The 22,691-nt window shown below is 36.7% G+C and overlaps 4 protein-coding genes across 5 annotated transcripts; 3 read left to right on the top strand and 1 right to left on the bottom strand.

The window, feature by feature from the left end:
* Nucleotides 1-592: 592 nt before the first annotated feature.
* Nucleotides 593-2,685, top strand: LOC121969424. The gene is made up of 3 exons (XM_042519524.1): nt 593-723; nt 812-900; nt 2,318-2,685. Exons 1-3 carry the CDS (start codon nt 685-687, stop codon nt 2,466-2,468), a joined length of 279 nt encoding a protein of 92 aa, XP_042375458.1. The 5' UTR covers nt 593-684; the 3' UTR covers nt 2,469-2,685.
* Nucleotides 2,686-2,852: 167 nt separating this feature from the next.
* Nucleotides 2,853-7,701, bottom strand: LOC121969423 (serine/Arginine-related protein 53-like). Its single transcript, XM_042519523.1, has 6 exons — nt 6,980-7,701; nt 4,556-4,607; nt 3,784-3,873; nt 3,412-3,476; nt 3,162-3,320; nt 2,853-3,089 (listed from the first exon to the last, which is right to left on the bottom strand). The coding sequence occupies exons 1-6, from the start codon at nt 7,655-7,657 to the stop codon at nt 3,021-3,023; spliced, it is 1,113 nt and encodes a 370-aa protein (XP_042375457.1). The 5' UTR covers nt 7,658-7,701; the 3' UTR covers nt 2,853-3,020.
* A 300-nt stretch (nt 7,702-8,001) lies between these two features.
* LOC121969422 (ethylene-responsive transcription factor 3-like) lies at nt 8,002-9,028 on the top strand. The gene has a single exon (XM_042519522.1). It carries the CDS (start codon nt 8,254-8,256, stop codon nt 8,881-8,883), a length of 630 nt encoding a protein of 209 aa, XP_042375456.1. The 5' UTR covers nt 8,002-8,253; the 3' UTR covers nt 8,884-9,028.
* A 3,526-nt stretch (nt 9,029-12,554) lies between these two features.
* Nucleotides 12,555-22,310, top strand: LOC121969421 (probable sucrose-phosphate synthase 4). Of its 2 annotated transcripts, XM_042519519.1 has the most exons (13): nt 12,555-13,064; nt 13,160-13,249; nt 13,978-14,219; nt 15,876-15,939; nt 16,310-17,002; nt 17,358-17,474; nt 17,599-17,730; nt 17,849-18,025; nt 18,993-19,046; nt 19,120-19,182; nt 19,314-20,264; nt 20,950-21,077; nt 21,589-22,310. In XM_042519519.1, the coding sequence occupies exons 1-13, from the start codon at nt 12,879-12,881 to the stop codon at nt 21,863-21,865; spliced, it is 3,174 nt and encodes a 1,057-aa protein (XP_042375453.1). In that variant the 5' UTR covers nt 12,555-12,878; the 3' UTR covers nt 21,866-22,310. The 2 variants fall into 2 exon arrangements, with proteins under 2 accessions (XP_042375453.1, XP_042375454.1); XM_042519520.1 differs by lacking the exons at nt 12,555-13,064; nt 13,160-13,249; nt 13,978-14,219; nt 15,876-15,939 and adding an exon at nt 15,969-16,190.
* Nucleotides 22,311-22,691: the final 381 nt, after the last annotated feature.

The raw sequence follows: 22,691 nt of genomic DNA, 5'->3' as shown, positions 1-22,691 counted from the left end.
GCCACCCGGGGAAGTATGCTGTTCGTGAACCGGGGACGGCTCTTGATCATTTGTGTCGACGGAGACAGGAAACACGATAAGAGTCGAGAGCTTCCATTGGGAGATTCTATGTTTCCTGTCCTAATGAAGCAGGAGGATCCACGCCTTGAGTAGAGGCGACCATTATTTATTGGGTTCACATGCTAAAAACAGATTAACTTTTTAATTTTGTTTGATTCTATCAAAATTATTATAAAATATTAAATAATAATGTTTTCCCTCAATAAATTTCTCAAAAATAATAATTTATACACGTGCATTTTTCTATTGTCGCGTGCTATTGGTTACGTATTCCAATTTAAAAGGAGTACTTTCCCATAAAATAATCCGATCGAAATAGGAAAAGTCAAATTTGTCTACAAGAGGAAATTTCTACTTTCCCTCAAAATATTACAAGAATTTCAAATTTCATGAATCGTGGATTCAATTTTTCGACGTTAAAGGAAAGAAGATCGGAAAACGAGATAGTATTTGGGGTAAAATGAAAATAATGGCATTGACGATTCAAAGCCGTCTATTTGATTCTGAAAATCTTAACCGTTGATTTGCCGATTTAAAGTGATCGAGTTCCCCTTCCTTCTGCCTCCTCCGTTTCGGTCTCTCCTGCCGCCCTCGCCTCATCGATCTCGTCGCCTTCCTGCATCCATGGCTTCGTCGACCGCGAGCCGCTGGTTGAGGCCTGAGGTTTGTGTTTTTATCGGTTGTGGATCCTGTCTCCCCTTTCGCTTGCCGTTGCACTTGTCGATGATGTCGGTTGTTTTTATGCGATCAGGTTTTCCCTCTGCTCGCAGCGGTCGGTACCGCGGTGGGTATCTGCGGCTTCCAGCTTATCCGCAACATCTGCATCAACCCGGAAGTGAGGTATTCTCATGGTTTCACCTAAATAAAGATCTAGATCTGTTTGTTTTTTTTTTTTTTAAAGTTTATCATGTTATAATGAGGGGAATTGTTTGATCAACCTTTGTATCTGATTTGATGGTATTGGATCCGTAATTCTGGGGGAAATTATAGGTTATCGCTGTACGAGAAAAGAAAACTGAGAATAATTGACGTTTAGATCATTGTTAATGTAAATCAATAATTTTCCTAGAATGAGGCTGTATAAAGGCATGTATTGAGAAGTGTTATCCGTCAATTTGTAGCTGACACTCTTTTTGTAATCATTTGGTTGTTGTTGTTTTCTTGGAATAATGGAAGGAGAGAAACTGAGAAAAAAAAAAGAGAGAGAGAAGAAAAGTTCGTTTCACCACTGAAGTTTACCTTCTCTTTCAAATGTTCCCAGAGTTTCAAAATAATCAAAATGCCTTTAAAGTTTTCCAATTCTTCTGATTTCACCACCTAACCATTGAGATTATTAATTTTTCTTAATGGAAAATTGAGGTAATAAAACCTATGATAGGGTGCGAGGTGACAAAAGTTTAGAAACTCGAGAGGGCATTTTGATGGTTTCAAATTCAATAGTTTTCTTAAATACGAGGATTTTGATGAAATATATCTGTATCTATTGGAATTATGATTTTTTTGTCTACTCTCTTTCTTTTTTCTTGCTCTTTTAATCAAAAGTAGTCTTATAGTTTGATCACAACAGATATGCTTTGTATAATTAGTGGATGTTCCTCTTCAATTTCTTCTGGGAATATTTGCTATGCCAGATCATTGAATTCTAAAATAATTCCCCGCGCTCGCACAGACACCCACCCCTAACTTCTGTTAGTTTCTTGCTAACTGGAGTTGCTGAATATAATTCAGTGACAAGATGAGGACTTTCATTTTAAAATGTTGGCTTGCATTGACACTGAAATTGATAGACGTTTCATGAATTTAGTTTAAACCAGTGTCAGATTTCTTTAGTCTTTTGTTTTCTATATGTAGTTGCATTAAGGATGATGTGAACTTGGGTCCAAACAACAATATGGTAAATGCAATATGACATAACAGAATGAAATGTTAAATGTAAATTACCCTTAAACTAGATGGTGATATTAGATGACAAAGTTCTCAATTTTGAGTTTTGAGGACTTGCCTCTCTGATAAATGGAGGCATTCCTTCATCCATGGACTGATGTCCTATTCAGATATTGGACTGTGATGCTTCTTCAAATTGATGTTAATTTTGGAAGTAGAATCCTTCTACTCACAAGGGCGGTTTGCGATATTACTAGGATAACGATAACGAAGACACGTCCTTCTTTCCATTCCCCTAGGAACTGCATGCAGTACTTTAGTTTTCTTTGTGAGCATTTCATCTACTTAGATTTCTGTTTTTGGTGAACTGTAGGGTCAACAAGGAAAACAGGGCTGCTGGAATACTCGATAACCATGCAGAAGGAGAGAGATATGCAGAGCATGGAGTTCGGAAATTCGTTCGGAACAAAACCCCTCAGATCATGCCTGGAGTCAATGATTTCTTCACCAATCCATCCAAATGAGAAGTAGCTTCGAAATTGATGCTTGATTCATGCAGTGTTTCCATTTCTCTTATTGCCTTTAAAATAAAATGTCATACAGAATCAAATTTTGATATTTCATTTCCTTCAACATGAACCATTATCCAAAATTCATGTATTGAATGATTGATCTCATTGAGATCTGGAAATAATTTTTTTTGTGGAACTAAATACAAAAAAATAATATAAATTATTATTATTTTTGGGTCCAATTCAGTTGTAGCTTGTCTTAGTGAAATTAATTATATAATTATATATTTCAATATTCATTTGTTTCAGCTATTAGTAACTTTTAAATAGCTTAGCATGAATTTTATAATTATCTATGCGCTCTTTCTTAATAAGGATAATTACTAAGTCCACCTCGACCTTAGATTTTCTCTTCTTTTTATTTTCAAAAAAAGTAAATCAAAAACAATATCCTGACATTTTCAATGTAATATTCTTAAGAATTATTCCGAAATAATAGTGAACCAAACGTCCTAGAGCCACAATCTTGATAAAACACTACGCTTGATAAAAGATCAACATCAGCTAAGTTTCCGAGTCGTTACGGAATCTGCGAGCTCTATCTCGCCAGGAGCTTTGCTGCATCGCAATCACCTGCCACCATTATGAAGCTTTATTAATCATTTCATTAACTTCCCTGGAGGAATTCGATCATGCTACTTTTACCTTGTCACTTAAAAGAACAGTTCCGTCGTCGATGTCAATGTCGGTTTCAGGAGCACTTCTGATATTGTCATCAGCAGATTTCGTTTCTTGAATTAAAGTGGCTGGTGCTCCGAACATAGCGTTATCATGAGCGGTTTTGATTTCTTCTTCCCGTTTGGTCTTAAATAACAACAAAACATCTCATAAGAGATGATAATTTGGCATCTTTAGCTGACACTCTTGGGAGCATTACTACACTAACTACTTGTACCTCGACAGCAGAAAATCTGAAACTTTTTCCAATATCCTTGACAAGTGAAGCATCGTCGTCTGCAACTGGAGATCGAAGCAACTTATTGGTGAATGGATGATACCTTACGTTATATATTTACTAGAATGTTTGCAATCAAGACTTTCTGCAGGTTCATGTTCCATCTACAAAAGACAAATTTGGCAACCCACAACTACTAAAGAGTGAAGAAAAGGCAAAGAATAAAAGATTAATAAATTAGGTCTCTTAAGTCAGCAGAAGCAAGACAGTAAAAAATCGCATTTGGTGAAAATAACATATATTAATTAATTAGATAAATCCAGAAGCACAGTGAGTAAATGACAAAAAAAGGATGAGAAGCAAAATCTTTACCTTCAATTTCATTATCGTCTTCCTCGAGTGGTGCATCCTTGTTGAAATCAAACCTTTCCCATCCACTGCCCTTATCTGTATCCTTAGCAACTGCGAAGCCATACACTTGTCACTACAATTCATTTTTCTCAAACCTAAACCTTTCATTTAGGCTTTCCATCAACAACTTCAAACAGATACTAGATTTCATTAAGAAATCAATGATAAACAATACTCGCATAATACTGTAGGCAATTTATCAGCACCAAAAGCAGGAGGAACTACCAACTGCAAGTTTCCAGTAGTTGCTAAAAAACAAATAACCAATATCATTAAAGAACTTAAGGCAACACATCAAAGTTGCATAACAGCTTTTCTACTCCCAACATTTTATCACAATTCGATGAGCTTCGCTAGCTCAAACTTTAATCTAATTTGAAACAAGGCACTTTCTTGTTTAATATAAATATGTAGGGATTAAAATTATGGGCATATCCAAATATCTAATATTATGGGTCTTCATGCATTTTGTTGAGTTTTGGTCCAAACATGATGACTCAACTTTTTTAAAGTGAACACAATTGACTAGAACCCAAAAAACAGCCCTAGTTAGAGGAGACATTTCCCAACCTAGATTGGGTTCGATCCGGTCAAAAGCTTCCGTATCTCAAGAAAGACACACACACAATAAGTGCGACATCCTTTTAAGGGTCCGAATCTCCAAAATTTAATGTTTGCAGAAGCACTGAAATCTGTTGAAAAGTATGAAATTGACACTAGGAATTATAAATACCAGTTTCAGAAAGCTGAAGCTTCATCTTTGCTTTAACTCTTTCAGCTGGTGTCTGATTAGCAAAAATGATCATTGATGAGTGAAGAAAGAATAACTCTATCAAAGAAAAAGCCTAAAATAAAATTCTAGCAAAGAAAAAACCTTAACTCTCACAAGGAAATAAAGAGATTCTCATTAAAACTATTGATATAAACATATATAAGAATAGGGTAAATCAGAAAAAATTAAATTTACACAAAATGAGAAGGCAATCTGTTAGCTAACTAGAAGTAAGTTGATAAAAGAAGCAAAAAAAGTACCAGCGGTCACATATCTGAAATCACACATATCATATCAAGGAGGACAAAAAAAAAAAAAAAGATGGCAGGCCAAAGCACAACCGCCACTGCACATTCTAATATAATTGGTATACACAATTAAAAAGTTGTCAAGAATGTCAGAGAGGATATAACATATTTAGTTTATATGGTATAAAATAAGAATACAAAATTTAGAAGTGCCATTTGTCAATAAGATTACATGATGCGCATGGGAAAAACCCATTGGTTTTCTGTTTTTATTTCTTACTTCCCAACGTTTATCATAATATTATTTCTTATTTTTGAGAAAAATTAAGCATTTTAGTGTAAAAACTAAATTTTAATATAAAATGATGTCAAAAAGCTGATATCTTTTATGTTTTTAATTCTCAATTTCTTTTGTTTTTACAACAATAGAAAACTAAAAAAAATTCCATGGGCCAAACACAATTACAATGAATGAGATAATAGCATTGCTATCATTATTCTTGTATTTTGTATAGTTTTGCAGACTAAGGGTAATCAAAAAGCTTACGTTTTGCAGACAAGGGAGAGGTGGAACAAAAAGTATCTACCGATGGAGCTTCAGGACCCTGTGCTAGTTTGTAGTCATATGTTCATATGTTGTACAAATTGCTAAATTAAGCCAAATCTAAATCGCACAAAAACTAAATTATGAACCAATTAAATATAACATTAGAATATATATTCAAAGTTGAATCATGTTATAATCACAGACAACAACCTAAGCTCCAGTATGCTGTACATAACTAGTAAACTATGGACTAATTAATTAGCAACAATAACAAATTACTAGTATGCTAATAACAATCTATCAACACATTAACAACAGATTCCAACTGCTATTAGCAATCAACAAACAAATCAAATTTAATATGACAACAAATCAAATGACACTCACCTATACTTGCAGCCAGCAAATTCTAAAATTAGCATTAATAAGTTTTCCTAATACCAAACTACATTATTGCAGTGGTAAAAGACAAATGAAAGAGATATATGATTTGAACAATATGGTGTTGAGAGATAGTGGTGGTCAAATTGGGAGAGACTGAGAGGAAAAACTGGGTCTCAGTTGTTGCATGCAGGAAACCTCGAAGCTTGCAGGGGTCATTGTTGACAGAGAGCACTGACATTGCTACATTTCTGTCGTAGCTTGTGGATAGAAGAAGCATGCAAGTTATATCTGCCATAAGAATGGAGGACAGCATACAAACGGAAGCAAGAGGAAAGGGCTAAGGTTAGTTTTTTCCCCTTAAAATTTCTTTAATCTGGTATAATTAAACTTACATTCTGTGTACATTTAGTCAACATTATAAACAAATTAAGATCTGGGAGTCACAAATGCAGCCAGATTTCATCTCAGGCAGTACAAAAGCTAATGCCTATGGTCAAGCACTTTTTATGTGATCTATTCCCTGTCAATACTCATAGGCAGCCAGCTTGGGATACCTTTTAAAACATGACAAAGGTATCAACACAAAATTTAAATCCCCATACACATTCATCTCTGCAGCTTACCATTGCACCAAAATCTTTCAAAATAACTACAGTATAACATACCTAAAATTTGATCGTGCATTCAAAATAAAACAGCATAGTGAGGAGCCTATCATCATGTGCTGCTCTTACAATCTTATCTCAGAGCATGTTTCTCAACTGGTCTATCCTAGAAGTGTTAGTGACTTAGGACACTCAAAATCCATGTTAATAGTATCATTTATCCTACAAAATTTAGGGAATGGTCCACTCCTGTCAATGTGATCCTTGTTGTATTTCAGATTCAAACACCAAGCAATCTTATTCTTGAGAGGCATCATGGAGTTTCTTTGTAACAAAAAATTTTAATCCCTCAAATCAACCTAGTCTTTGTTGCAACAATATTGCTTACTCATGGATTGAAAAGATCCTTGAAATTTATGCAGCTAAATGAAATTGGACAAACAAAATTTATTTCTTTTGAACGAATTCAACAACTAGCTAACGGGTGAATTTCTAGTTTTCAAATGCAATAAGTTCTCAGGTATTAACAATCAGTTCTCCACAGCTAAGAAACAAGCAAAAACCTGAAGACAGGCGGAAGAACAGAGCAAGCAAATTTCACCATCTGTGAGTAACCCTTTATAAGCTGAGAGTAATCAACACCACTGCCACCGTTCTCGTTCTTCGAGATTCTGTGTTTGCCGCCCCCTGTCTCCTCCTCACGACGCCCTCTACGTTCACGATCCCCAGCGCGGGAATCCCTGTTAGGCGATCGACTTCGCCTTCTACTTCTGGAATGGGAATAATCCTCCTCTCGATCTCGAGAACGGCGAGGGCAGTCGGATTCTCGTCGCCTCTCCCGACTACGTGAACGACGCCTCCGTTCATCGGAGCGGTGGTCTTCTCGGTCCCTACTACTACGGCGTCTCCGATTGCGGTCTGGAGAACGGGACAGGGAGTGGCGGCGCGGACGTCGGTCAGCGGAAGGAGAACGGGAGCGGCGGCGGCGATGCCGGTCATGCGAAGGGGAAGAGGATCGGAGGATTTGCTCCTTCCTGAGCTTTTTCTGTATGACTTCGAGCTGCGCTTGCTTGCGGCGCGGCTCGTCGAGCGATGTCGCGCTAGGGCTGGAGGCGCGGACGAAGGCGGAGAAGAGAGAGGAGGGCCTCTTGGGCTTGGAGGCGAAGGGTTCGTCGCTGGCAGAGGCGGAAGAGAAGCCCAGACCTTGCTTGAATCGGGCAGCACCCTCGCCCTTGCGGCTGAGTTCGTCGTAGTAAGCGGCGGCCTTCTCCTCCTCCATTTCCTTTCTCTCCTCGACGCAGACGAGAAGCAGATGGAGTGGGTGACTGCAGAAGATCCGAGCTTTTCGGATTTTGATTTCGGATGACTCCGTTGACCCGATAACCCGATTGCTTAAAATCACGCCCCATGGCCCATGGGCCTAGGCGAGTCAAATACGGTCAAATTGCTCTTCCCTTAATTTGTGTTCTATTTTATATTATTTTTAAAATCTGTTTATATTTAGGACGTGAGAAATTCAAAATGGTTAAATATATTTAAAAATAATTTTCATGGTATTGTGCTTTACTTTATTTCATGGTTTAAAGGCGTGAAAGTAAAAGCGTAAATATGCATTTTTGGCATAAATCATGGAGGGCGAAATAAAATTTTCTGGAAGCCTTTGCCATTTAGGAAGCGATCGTGGATCGGACGCGGGCGAAGGTCACGGACGCAAAAATGGCGATGGGCGAGGGCGGAGGCGGAAGTGCGATGCGATCGATGGAAGAAATAAAGAAGCCGTGATGTCGCTTCTCAGATTGTAACAGGAATTTGAATTTGCGATCGCGATTTCAAGTTCGATCCACCGCCTCTCTCGATCGATCGATCAGGGGACAGATGCGGAAAGGGCGAGCTCCGGTGGCAGCCTCGGCGGAGTCCTCCGAGGTGAGGTACCGAGGCGTCCGGAAGCGGCCTTGGGGGCGCTTCGGGGCCGAGATCCGAGACCCAGTAAAGAAGGCCCGGGTGTGGCTCGGCACCTTCGACACCGCCGAGGACGCCGCCCGGGCGTACGATGCCGCCGCCAGAGCCTTCCGCGGCCCCGACGCCAAGACTAACTTCCCCGCCTCCGCGTCCCCTCCTCCGCAGACCCTCCTTCCATTTTCTTCCTCCGCCCCGCGATTCACCTTCGGCGGCCATCGTCACCAGTCTCCGCCGCAGCGGGCCGCATCCAGCAGCCTCAGCAGCACTGTCGAGTCCTTCGGCGGCCCACGGCTTACCCCGCCGGCCTTCCCCCGAGAGTCGCACCTCCGGAGTCAGACCAACCCGCTACCCCCGCGCGTTCTTGATGGCGAGGAGGATTGCCACAGTGATTGCGGTTCGTCGTCCTCGGTCGTCGACAACACGGACGGTGACCTCGCTTCGGCGCAGGAACAGCCAATGCTCCTGGATCTCAACATTTCGCTCGAAGATGATCCTTCTTTGATTACCAGTCCCAATTCTAAGAAAAGTAAAGATGATCTTCACTAAAAAAAGGTCTTCTCCTTTCCTGAACCTATATCTGCATGTTGATCTCGATCTTTCTGTTCTATCTATGTCGTGTTATATTTGTTAGCTAAGAATTACAAATGGTTTGGCTTTTGAATATTTGGTGATATCAAGAACAGTTCGAAGATATGCTTGGATCTACCTCTCTTCCACTTTTTAGCCTCTGTACAAAGAAAATCTATTACGTTTAATGAATAAGAAATTGGCGAAAGCTAAAATAGCTTCCTGCATTAATTCATATGATTTATGCATTTCTACAACTGTAGTGAGAATTAAAATTTCAGATGTTTTACAGACAGATGGGAAAAGCTAGTAATAATATCACTAACAAGTTGTAAAGAAATGAAATTAGAGAACTAAATAAAAGCTTCCTTATGGTCATTGCTTGAGCTGTTGATGCAAAATGGGGAATAAGAGGTCCCATTTAAGTGCAGCCAAGAATGTTGTTAAGCTGGTTATTGTGAAACATCTACTTGGTTGAGACAAATGTACCATGGTTGTTTCTACCTGTATTTGATTTAAGAACGTTTCAAGAAATAATAATTTCTTTGCTCATTGGACAATCATCACTCAATTAACTCTCAAGTCTTTGGTTTCCCTATAGCCCAAATATCCTCTCTAATTCATTTAACTTGTTTAACTATAGAATATATTAGTCATCATTTGACATGTTTGTACTATTTTAAGCCTTTTTGTCTCATTTTTATATTAGCGCTACACCTAATTGCTTGTTACATTAGAATATTTTTCATTTCATTGGTTTAGTAATCTCACGCATTTCTCTTAGTATCACATTAATTTCTTGTGCATTTTTTCTAATACAACACATTCATTAATGAAGCGTGAAGAGTTCAACAAGTAGTCTTTCTTTTAGCCTTAAAGGCACATGTGGATCACACTAAGACTTTAAAAACTCTTCATTTCAGCTATCCATTTTTATCATGTTAATGATATCTTCATTAATATCTTCTTCTTGTTGAATAATAAATCCAAATCCATAACTCATATATTTCTTTTATATATTTGTTTTTTATTCTACTTAATTTAAACATTGGGTTTATGTCTTCTTTATCTGTAATATGATTTTCAGATATAAAAAATAATTTTTTTTTATCAATTAGCAGAAATTTGCAAATAACTTTATACCAAGACGGTTTATCTTTCATCTAGCACTTATGAAGGACTCTATGTTTATCCTCAATTTAGTTCATAATTAAGAAAGTCAAGATTATGATGTGAACTGTAGGATCTTGACCTGACCTAAACAATGTAGATCCTAAGTACTAAGGATCTGAATTGAGCTAGGACCTTTTGAACTTAGTAAAATAATCCCATATTGTTTCTACATAGGATCTCTGTTGATCCATATTTATGAATCCCTTCCTATTTGTAGGTAGAATCTTGATCTTAACCATCTTGTTTACAATTATGGGAAAATCATTTGTTACTTTCAATCGCTCTAATGCCAGTAATTATATTTTAGCATTCTTTATTACATTAATATAATTAATGAGTATTCTTTCCTTCTCTAGAATCTGATATGATAATCATCTTGGAACTGTATTTTATAATTCGTAATTTCAGGTCTAGGACGATAAAAATCATTTGCAAATCCTTGTTTATATATACACACATTTAGATTGTTATTTTGCTATCTTCTTACTTTTTGTTACTAATATATATCTTCCTCGATACCTTGAACATCTTTTTAATCCCTTCGTTAAATCTTCCATACTTGAATAATCAACCATACTTGAATATATATATCAACCGGAGCTTCAGTTTTACCCCTTCCTTTTTATAAAAGGACTAATACACTTTTACCTTTCCAAACATTTAGGACATATTTGAAATCCTCATTTGTGTTTATGCTTTGAGTTTTCGACCCTATCAATTATAAATTCAAGAATGTATATGACACTCCTTGCTTTTTTGATAGAATCATTGGAACAATAAACTTATAGTTTCTAATTCCTTATTACTTTTAGCGACAACAGAGTATCCAACACTTAAAAACTTTCCGGTAGAAGCCATTGCTTGAATATTAGTCTGTTCATTGCGAAATCCCAACTTTTTTCCTTTCCAATTAAATGCTTTGGTAGTTTCAGTCGGTATTTCTAATTTGGTGGCTTAAAAGAAGTTCCCTATTATTTCCATCCACATTTTTTTTTTGTCTTCAGACCAAACGTATCATAGTTTGAATTTTGGACCTATTATGCTGATGCAAGTTTGGCAGTGTCACAGTATATATAGGTCTCCATTCATTCTCTTATTTTTCAATTACTACAAAGTGAAGTAATATATCCATTTGCTGGACTAGTAGAATACAGTGCCACAGTTTTGCAGTACTAGTTTTGATATCGTCCTACCACTAAATTAGCAAAGACTAAGCCACAACCCTCACTCAAAAAAAAAAAGGGTAAGTGGAGTTGAGACAAAAAAGAAGTACCTTGAGTTTTACAAGTTTTTTTTTAAATGACAACAATCGCAACCTAGCTTGTAATTTGAGGGAAGATGCAAAGAAAAGATAGTCTTTTTTAGCAAAAATTGAAAGGACCTCTCATGTTTTTTTTCCAAATCATCAAAGGTACCTTATTTTTATTTTTATTTTTATTCAAAAGATCACTCCATTCTACTTGCAATCTAGGTATAATTACTCAATTGTGTAGCAATTATGATTTTATAGCTGTTATCATATGTATAGTAACTATTGTTTTTATATTTGTTACATTATGAATGGTAGGTGAACATAATTAAATCTGCGTTATAGTATCAATAAAATAGTAATTAATATAATGTGAACATTTTAAATAAGGTAAGTATGTATTATAATAGTTACTAAATAGTAATTGTTACAAATATATTATAGTGGACCTAACCGATTTAGACGGAGATAAAAATAGACATAGTAAATAAAAAAAAAGTTAAAAACAGATGCTTGAATGATTCCAAAAACATAAGGATCCTTTTACCCATCTGTTTTTTTTTGTTCTCCCAACGAAGATGATGCTGAGTCATACCACATCACATGCGTCTCTTTTATCCTGCAAGCCCACAACTCACTTTACCCGGGCAGAGCCAGTTGCCGTTTGTTCCTTTGATGATGGCACTGTTGGACTAAAACCGGAGTGGCCTCCACATGGGCGAAGATTAGTTTCCCGTCGACAAAGTGACCGGCGCAAGTGGTTCACTGCCACCACCAAGGCACCAACTAACCTAGCTTGACGGAGGCCGAACCTGTGTCTGATCACTGACACATCACAGATCATTACGGGGGCGGCCCACAACTAACCATAATTGCCATACCCAATTCGGCACGATAAGAAAATAGGCTGATCCGATCCAGATCATACCCTTTCGACTAATTTAATTATGGTATTGATTAGTCCATAATTGTGACTTAGAAATCAAATTTAAAGCAACAATAATACTTTCTTCTCCGACACGGAAGCTAGGGAATCAACCAAGCATAATTCTTAGAATATGTTCCATCTTCTACTGTTTTGTTTTCTTTTTTTTTTAATTCATTATTTAATTCTCGTAATTCCACTTAAATGATAATAATAAACAATATTATTTATTGAAATGAATAAAATTATTTTTCGTACCCACTATTATGTGTGTCCTGTAAAACTTAAGGGACCATCATCAACATCTTCCATTAGTTTTTATTCGGGAATCGGGAAGCATTCAAGCATAAGGGAAATAACGATCGTCAAGGTGGATGATCGGTACCGCATATCGGTTTCGTGAGAAGGACCGCACGGGACCTTTTGGATTCGCAGCCTTTCATTTTCTTAGCTGATTCTCTCGCTCCGTTATTTGCCTCGCCGCACCGTCACCGCCTCTGCCCTTGCTTCTGTGGCAGGAGCAAGGGAGTATAAATAACGCGCGCGAGAGAGAGAGAGAGGGGAGGGAGGGGGCGAAGGCGAGCAGCGTGCTTTACTTCTTTCCCTGTTCATCTCGCGAGTTGAGCCATGGCAGGAAACGATTGGATCAACAGCTACTTGGAGGCGATCCTGGACGCCGGCCCTGGCATCGACGCTGCCAAGGCCTCGTCGTTGCTGCTGCGGGAGAGGGGGAGCTTCAGCCCCACACGCTATTTCGTGGAGGAGGTCATCACCGGCTTCGATGAGACGGATCTGTACAAGACTTGGGTTCGGGTGAGTTTTTTTATTTCTGCGGCCGGTCGAAGGGATCTTGTTCTCCGATTTAATGAAATAGTGGTTTTATTGGGTGGAAATTTTTGATTTGGTAGGCCGCGGCTATGAGGAGCCTGCAGGAAAGGAACACGCGACTGGAGAACATGTGCTGGAGGATTTGGAATTTGGCACGTAAGAAGAAGCAGGTGATTGCTATTGTTGCTCCTCTTCTTTGTTTTTTTCTCTAAATTCAGTTATATGTCTTTTTTGTTTTTTTTTTCCTGGAGTTAAATTTGGGGAGAAATGCCGTTCCAAATTATTGGATATGTTGATCAGCCTGATTTTGGATTATCTCTTCAATTTATCGATGTAGTTGTTTTTAAAAATTTCCTGGAGCCCGTCGGTCTAACATTGCAAAAGAAAAAGGAGGAAAAAAAGAATGGCATCAAGAGTTTGCGAAGGGTTTATTTGTACTTAAAATTTTGAGACCTTTGTAGTGTAGTAGAGTTGAGAATATTAATATGGATGGAGGTAGCTATTTGAAAAGATAATTTCAAAATGCTACTACCGGGAGTGATTAAGTATAGTTCTAATAGTTGATCAAAATTTCAAAGATAGGTTGTCATGATATAAATATGTTCAAAGATGATCAATAAATAGTTGAATCGATTAGATTTAAATGCATGTGTGACAGAGGGAGACAGAATATAAATGAAAAAAAGTAATTTAATAGATTTGGATGCTAGTGGTAATATTAACTATTAAGTATACATAGAGTTCAACAGAAAAATAAAATGATCCAAAATAGTTAAGAATCGTGGCTGCATCTTGTTGTTGTAGTAGAGAATTTTGGCTGGACAATTGCAATCTTAATTATATAAAATTTACTTGTGACTAAATCCAATTTCTGTTCCCGTTTAATGTCCAAGAGCAGATTGAGGGAGAGGAAGCTCTAGGTATTTCCAAAAGCCGCCTTGAACGTGAAAGAGCCCGTCGTGATGCAACTGCTGATATGTCTGAAGACCTCTCTGAAGGAGAAAAAGGAGATGCCAATAATGATATGCCAACTCATGGTGACAGTAACAGAGGCAGAATGCCAAGGATTAGCTCTGCTGAAGCCATTGAGGCCTGGGCAAGTCAGTATAAGGACAGAAAATTATATATAGTGTTGATAAGGTAAGGACCAATTTGCTAAATGCATAAGCTAAAATATTGGTATACTTCCCTAGATGTTATTTCATGTCATTCTTGCTTTCTAATTTGCTATCTGAATATGCTTATGAATATAGAAGAATAACCATCATCTTTAATGATTTTTAGAGAGTCAGTTCTTTGTGCACCATTGTTTATGGACCTCAACAATTCCAAGGACCAAACCTTTTGCAGTTCAACCAGGTCTGAGAAAAATACAATAGCATAAAATTAAAAATTGCAAAACTAGATCAGCTGGTCAGTCTGCCTACTTGACACTTTAATTCTGGATTTGTGACTGATCTAGGCCAGATTGTGGCCTTTTTTTCGTTAAATAGTTGAGTAAACCTAGGCTTTCTGAACAAAAGTGTAACACAATTCTTAGCTTTTAGGTGATTACTATTATTCTGTATATTATTTCCTGTGTTAAAAGGAAGTATTGGACTTCAATGATTTTCATCTAATTTTTCAAAGTACATCTGCTGAAAGGAAATAAATGTCAACTGAGTAAGCAACAAAGTTTTGAATGAAAAGATGCCTGAGGAATAGAGGAAGAGTTTTCTGGTATAAATTTTTAAAGATAAAGGTGACCTACAGTGTTGCTCCTATAATGGCTTGAGTAGATGTGTCATGCCATGAAAATTTTGTTAAGTATTATTGAGAGGAATAAAACAAACGCATGAGAAACAACTTCTTTTCATTTCAAGAAGACTAAATATAATGCTATTTATTTAATAACACAATTGAAAAATATAGAGAAATTTGGAAGGAATGCACGATCTTTGCTGACTAGAAAGAGTATTTCATTGTTTTCAAAAGCAAATAATGTCTAATAACTACATCGATGAGTTTGGTTTCTGTAGAACTTAAACAATCACCATGGAAGGAGAACTAAATTCAAATATGTAACCTCTATCATTAGAAATATAATCTTTAAATTGCATTTAATTATGTTAACTAAAGTTTTCCTTAATCTTCCTCTACCACAATTCAATTTGTCTGACTATGTGGTAAGTTTGTCTATACCATTTTTATCACTTTTCTCTCATTTTTCATTTATAGAGCTGCACATATTTGCTTCTAGATAATAGTAATTTCGATTATTTTTTACATTTTTTAGGAATTCCGAATATTAATCTTAGAATTTCCATCTACACTGTTCTAGCTATTGTTTTTTTTTAAAAAAAAAAATTAGCCAGTATTTAATATATCCATTGTATGTGTATTATATAATGGACATTCTGCTAAGATGTATGTTATATCAAGGACTAAAGCTACAATTTAATGTTGTTTTAAGTAATTTGTTTCATTAGTATTTACCTGTAACCATAGTAAATGGGAAAATAATAAATGAAATTTTTATTATGTTCTATCATTGATACATTGCCCATAGTCTGTGCCTATTGAATAACTACTAAACTATTTATGTTTGTAGAAAGAATCTCTATTTGCCTTGAGTTGTTTTCTTTTTTGATGATTATCCTGATCACTTTCATTTTTTCCATCTTTCTTAAGCTATGGCCTAAAATCTCTATATCACTTTATTGTGTGTGTATGTTGGGTGGTAAGATAATGCCTTGTTCCCCTATGCATGGTACTATTTGTTTTTGTCATTTGCGAGGAAACTTCTTTGCTATGCAGCATTCACGGTCTCATACGGGGTGAAAATATGGAGCTTGGTCGCGATTCTGATACCGGTGGCCAGGTACATGCAGCTAAGGAATTCCATAGTTAGGTTTGACAATGATTACCTTGATTACTCAAAAGCTGACAAGTCATTGTATTTTTTTCAACCTTCGGATATGATAGTAATATTTCTCATCCCATACGTTTCTAAGTGTAAGTAGGAAAAAGGAATTATTTGATGTGCTACTGGGCCACTGACATGCCATCCTATTCAAACTCATGATTCACTTGACTGCACGATCATGCCAACCCTGCATAAATCTTGATTAAGTATGTTAGTTAGAATTCTGAAATTAACTATGATGAATTATGCAACAACTTGTGGGTTTTATTAGTCTTCAAACATGGCTAGATAAATGACCTTACTCATTCTCTGATGAATGTTTTAGGTGAAGTATGTTGTTGAACTTGCAAGAGCATTGGGTTCAATGCCTGGAGTATATAGAGTTGATTTACTTACGAGGCAAATATCAGCGCCAGATGTTGATTGGAGCTATGGTGAACCAACAGAAATGCTGACTCCAAGAACCTCTGATATGCATGAGATGGGCGAGAGCAGTGGGGCATATATAATTCGCATTCCATTTGGACCAAAAGATAAATACATTCCTAAAGAACTTTTATGGCCACATATCCAAGAGTTTGTTGATGGTGCACTTAGCCATGTTATGCAGATGTCAAAAGTACTAGGGGAGCAAATTGGTGGGGGGAAGCCAGTATGGCCTGTTGCTATTCATGGACATTATGCAGATGCAGGCGACTCCGCTGCTTTACTCTCTGGGGCATTAAATGTTCCAATGCTATTCACAGGCCACTCCCTTGGAAGAGATAAGTTAGAGCAACTACTGAAGCAAGGGCGACAAACAAGAGAAGAAATAAATGTAACATACAAGATAATGCGTAGGATTGAGGCAGAGGAACTTTCTCTTGATGCTTCTGAGATTGTTATCACTAGTACAAGACAGGAGATAGAAGAACAGTGGCGGTTATATGATGGTTTTGATGTTATACTTGAGAGAAAACTACGAGCTAGAATCAAGCGTGGTGTAAGCTGTTATGGTCGTCATATGCCTCGTATGGTTGTAAGTATATTACTTCTTTTATTTTTAAAAAAATTAATTTATATCTGCTTTTAAGAAATATACTTAGCTCTGAATTATCACACTCAATTCCTTTGATATTGTATTTCTCATTTACAAAACTAATTACTTCGGACTTATAGCAATCTAATTGTAAATATTGGGGGCCTAATTGTATATATCATGTGTTACAAGCTTTAAAATGTAATTTTTATGTTGAGGAACAATAAATATTGGTAGAGTATTATCATGGATTAAAAAACCCTAAACTTTCTCCATTAGTTTCTATGGACTTTAACTATCTAGTTAGATGTATTCTTTGTCTTTTGAATATTGATATTTAGATGTTATTTTTCAGGTTATCCCTCCGGGCATGGAATTTAAAGACATTGCTTCACATGATGGCGATGCTGATGGTGAATCTGAAGGAAATGATGACAATCCAGCAAACCCTGATCCACTGATTTGGTCCGAGGTCTCATACTATTCATGGACTCTAGATTTTAGTTGTGCATTTCTTCTAATATTTTTTGGATGGTAGCCTCATTTAAATGACATTTCTTCATACTAAATGTGATTTTATATAAACACTCAATCAGATAATGCGGTTCTTTACAAATCCTCGGAAGCCTATGATTCTTGCACTTTCAAGACCAGACCCAAAAAAGAACATTACTACTCTAGTGAAAGCATTTGGTGAATGTCGCCCACTAAGAGAGCTTGCAAATCTTGTATGTGGAAGTTTCTTCTCTTTGACTGGATCTATCTACTATCATTATTTGTAGATATTGGGCAACCATTTTATATGAGTTTGTATAAACTAACTCAAGTTTAACTTACGGATTACAGACTCTCATAATGGGTAACCGTGATGATATAGATGAAATGTCAAGTACAAATTCATCAGTTTTGACTACTGTATTGAAGTTAATCGACAAGTATGATTTGTATGGCCTAGTGGCATATCCAAAACATCACAGGCAGTCAGATGTTACTGAAATTTATCGTTTGGCAGCAAAAACAAAGGTGCGTTTTTAACATATGATCACAATTGTAATGCTTCTATTTGTTTTGTTATTGAAAATCAGTGGCTTGCAAATTAGAGGCAACAATGCTCCAATGTCTCCATGGATGAATATGTGAGCTAGTGATTTGGATTTATGAGTTTGTAGAATGAGAATTAAGTTTATGAGCTTGTAGAATGAGAGTTAAGTTTCAAAATATTTTCAATTTCTTCTTTAGGATGTGTTTATTTAGAAGGAAAAGAAGCTGGAGAAATAGAAAGGAAAGAAAAATTGAGGGATTCATGATTGCTTCTTCTCTCAAACAGCAATAAAGCTTCTTTTATTTCCTTGTATTTGCCCAACAGAGTAAATTGAGTAATGGGAATCTGTGATTAGAAGATTTTATTTCTCTCTGGACCTCCACTATTGTATCATCACTTACCTTGATTTTCATCCTTCTGATTAGAGTGTCCTTAGAGTGTCCTTGAGGAATTTTGTCCTTAATTGTCATTTTTGTTTTTATTTGTTGAAGCTTGTAAGTGTTTATCCATTTGGTTTACAGTTTGTTGATCATCAATTTGATTAGAGTGTCCTTAGTTTTTAGATTTGTTATGGTGTCAATTTGATATTTGGGTTAGCTGGAAATGGTTCTTTTTATTATTTCTTGATATCTATCTTTATGAGCAGTTAGTTATCCTTGCTTGCATTGATTTTTTTTTCCAGTATTTTTCTACTGCTTCACATATGACCTTACAAATGACAAAATGTTTTACTTGGGACTTCAATTCTCTTTCATTTGGTGCTGTTACCTCAGCAACGTTTGGCTTTGGCTAAATGGATGTTTTTCATTTGTTCTATAGCTATTTTGTGAGTCTTCTTTTGTGCCATGTTTACTTTCTCCGGTGTTCTAGTTATAGTTCACAATTGGTACAAAATTACTGCAATTCTGACAGTCAATTGTGTACCTATTGGCTTGACTCTTTTTTCAGGGTGTTTTTATCAATCCAGCTTTCATTGAACCATTTGGCCTTACCTTGATAGAGGTTGGTTGACGATTAGATTATTTTTCTTATCAATGTATTTTTTGTGTAAAGTTCCCTTTTTTGGTTAGAGCAGGCTGCTGCCAGTGGTCTACCTATTGTGGCTACAAAAAATGGTGGCCCTGTTGATATACACAAGGTTTGTTCTTTGATTTTCATTATTTGTCTTGGATACAAGTCTTCCACGCTGGGTTTTTTATTTCTTCTCAGAAGTGTATCCTATAAGTTGAGTTGATTCTCAATTATTTTTTATAATCAAATGTGCTCCAGGTCCTTGACAATGGTATTCTTGTTGATCCCCATGATCAACAAGCAATAGCCGATGCACTTTACAAGCTGGTTTCTGACAAACAATTATGGGCACGGTGTCGGCAGCACGGCCTGAAGAATATTCACCAATTTTCCTGGCCAGAACATTGCAAAACCTACTTATCAAAAATATTTTCATGTCGACCAAGGCATCCTCATTGGCAGAGGAGAGATGATCAGTATGAAGATTCTGAACCAGATTCACCTAATGATTCATTACGAGATATCAAAGATATATCATTGAACTTAAAGCTTTCACTAGATGGCGGAAAAAGCGAAGATAGTGGTACTGTTGGCAATATCACAGGTTCTGCAGATGCCACTGCTGCTAATGGGAAGGAGAATTTGGAAAATGCAGTTGCAAAGTTATCGAAGGGTGCTTTAGGACCTGCAGAGAAGGTTTCATCTGGTGAAAGAACTGATCATAACTCTCATAAGCTTCCATTGTTGAGGAGGAAGTATGTTATGGTGATTGCAGTGGACTCTGTTGTTGATGCAGATCTTATTTCAATAATAAAAAGTATTTTTGTGGCTTCAAGTGACAGTATGTCTGGTTCCTTAGGCTTTATACTGGCAACACATTTACCAGTATCAGAGATTCACTCTCTCCTTACAACTGGTGGCATGGTTTCTACTGATTTTGATGCTTTTATCTGCAATAGTGGAAGTGACATCTACTATCCATCTTCAAATTCTGAGGATCTCATTTACCCTTCTGAGCTACCTTTTGATCTTGACATAGACTATCATTCACAAATCGAGTATCGATGGGGCGGAGAAGGGTTGAAAAGGACCTTAGTTCGGTGGGCTGCTACACTGAATTCCCAAAATGGAGGAAAAGAAATTGTTACTGAAGATGTGGAACATTCCTCAACCTATTGCCATTCATTTCAAGTGAAGAACCCATCTCTGGTAATTCTCTATTTGTCTACTGTAAAATGATTTCACCTCACAAACTAGGCAGTCAAATTTGTCAGGTGATATATTATAGCAACACCCTAGGCACCCCTCACAGCCTTTCCCAAGTTATGTGAAGGGAGGTAAATCACGGGATACAAATATTATGTAAGATAAAATTGTCAGGTGATATATGATCATTCTAGTGATAGGAAACCTCAGATTTTAGGTGTTTCCATTTAAATGTATGAGAAAAGAAATATTTAAAATACTCAGATTCTGGTGGTAGCAAATCTCAAGAAAATGACAGTAATAATATTTAAAATTTTAATGTTAGTGCATTAATTTGTTATCAACACAATAATATTATGATGGCACATCTCATTTTTGGCCTAAATCACAGATCATGCAGGCTGATTTTGAGGTCAGTTTGTATGGGAAAACTCTTATATTTGTATACCATTAGGATGCGTGTGACTTTCTCTATTCTTCCCATTGATTTATCACTTAATCTTGCAAGTCTTGCCTGCAATTAACAAGTTGAAATGTAGTTACATCAGTTACAAAATGTAACTGTGCAACTTAAGCTGTTAATTTTTTGGCACAATGTTGATAGTGCTCTTTAATTACTTGCTTGGAATATGCATGAACTAAACCTATTATGTAATTGCATATTTTCTGGTTCGTAAATTATTCACAGGCTCCTCCTATCAAAGAGCTTCGGAAGCCGATGAGAAGCCAGGCCCTTCGTTGTCATGTTCTTTATAGCCATGATGGTAGCAAGCTAAACATCATTCCAGTACTAGCTTCTCGATCCCAAGCACTAAGGTGACAAATCAATTAGTTTCTCTCGTTTTAGGAAACATTTCTAAATCATTTAGTCTTTTCCCGTCATTTGCTGCTAATATATTAGTTTTCCTACAACTGTTTACCGGTTAATATCTCTTGATCACAAACTAAATCGAGTATTATCTTTATTCAAATCTCAATGCAGATTTTGCAATCTCGGTTTTAAAATCTGATAACTGAGACTTTGAGTGAGGTTGGCAAACATCACACATCATTAAAGGTTGTGACTGTTTAGTACAATAAACAAGAACACAAAATCATGGAAGTTCAGCATTAAAACCAATAATGGAGTTTGAATTTTATGTTGCATTTGCATATTTTAAAACAATGTAAAATGTATCAACGTATTTCCATCCATCTTATGTTGCATTTGTATATTTTATCAACTAACTCTGTGACTTTCAGGAGATGCCCAAATTTAATAGTAATCATATTAGTAAATGGCAAAGAAATGTCTTATAGCCATCTTCATTTTACTGTGTTTCTGCAGGTATTTATTTGTTAGATGGGGCCTACAACTCCCAAATATGGTAGTATGTGTAGGTGAAAGTGGTGACTCAGACTATGAAGGACTACTTGGCGGAGTGCACAAATCTGTAATACTGAAGGGTTCTTTTAACACTGTTCCAAGTGAGGTCCACTCAGCAAGAGGCTATCCACTGTCTGATGTTGTGGCCTTTGACAACCCTAATATTCTTCAGATTCAAGGTTATGGGGCGAACGACATCAAGTTTGCTCTAGAAAAGCTGGGTATACTGAAGAAGTAACTGCCTCTGGACACAGAGAGACTTGAGTTAATCAATAAGGGACGGACACTGTTTTTAGTGCAACTTTCTTGCAATATGTTCCTTCATGAGGGTGCTTTTGGTTGAATAAATATTACCAGAGCTCAAAGCTTTTATCGCACAATACAGTGCGGTGATCATGTAAATATAAAACACAGAGCTGTGTCTTAACATTTGAATTACAGTTCTTGGACTATGAAGCTTTTCCTGGTTTCGTTTCTGGAAAAGCTTTCTATATCAATATTTCTGTGTTCCATAAGCTTGTGATTCCGACTGGGTCACTGTTTCTTCGACAAAAAAGCTTGTGGCCATGAAGCTGGGCAAGTTCTGAAAGGATGACGACAGTTTGTAGTCGCTGGGAGTAATAGTACAACTGTAAAGAATTAAATTTACTTAGTAGGCTATAAAATTGTTGATTATTGCTCTATCTTTAACTTTTCCTCAGACCTGTTTCAGCTTATTGGGCGAACTTGCTTCGTTTTCGATGTCCGCGTCAGTTGGTGCAGCTACATTTCGAAAACCAGAGAATAAAAGCAGTCAGTCTGAACATTTTGCCCGTTCCAGAACAATTGAAAATCTCGATTCATTTACTGCGATCAAAGTGGTTCGTGCAACTTCTTTGGGGTAAAAGTAAAAACATGGATTTTCATCATTGTGTAACTTGAATGGTTGCCTGCTAAATATACTTTAGTGCCTTGTTTTTTTTTCTCTTTTAATAAAACCTTTACGGCCAGCCATGCTAATTAATTGTTTTTCTGTCACATGTGCATATTGGTTGAAGGATACTGATGACCAATGTGTCATGTTT

The sequence above is a fragment of the Zingiber officinale genome, chromosome 4A (assembly GCF_018446385.1).
Source record: "Zingiber officinale cultivar Zhangliang chromosome 4A, Zo_v1.1, whole genome shotgun sequence".
Classification (NCBI taxonomy): domain Eukaryota; kingdom Viridiplantae; phylum Streptophyta; class Magnoliopsida; order Zingiberales; family Zingiberaceae; genus Zingiber; species Zingiber officinale.
Note: the sequence above shows the minus strand (reverse complement) of the source record. Positions and strands in the feature narration are given on the sequence as shown.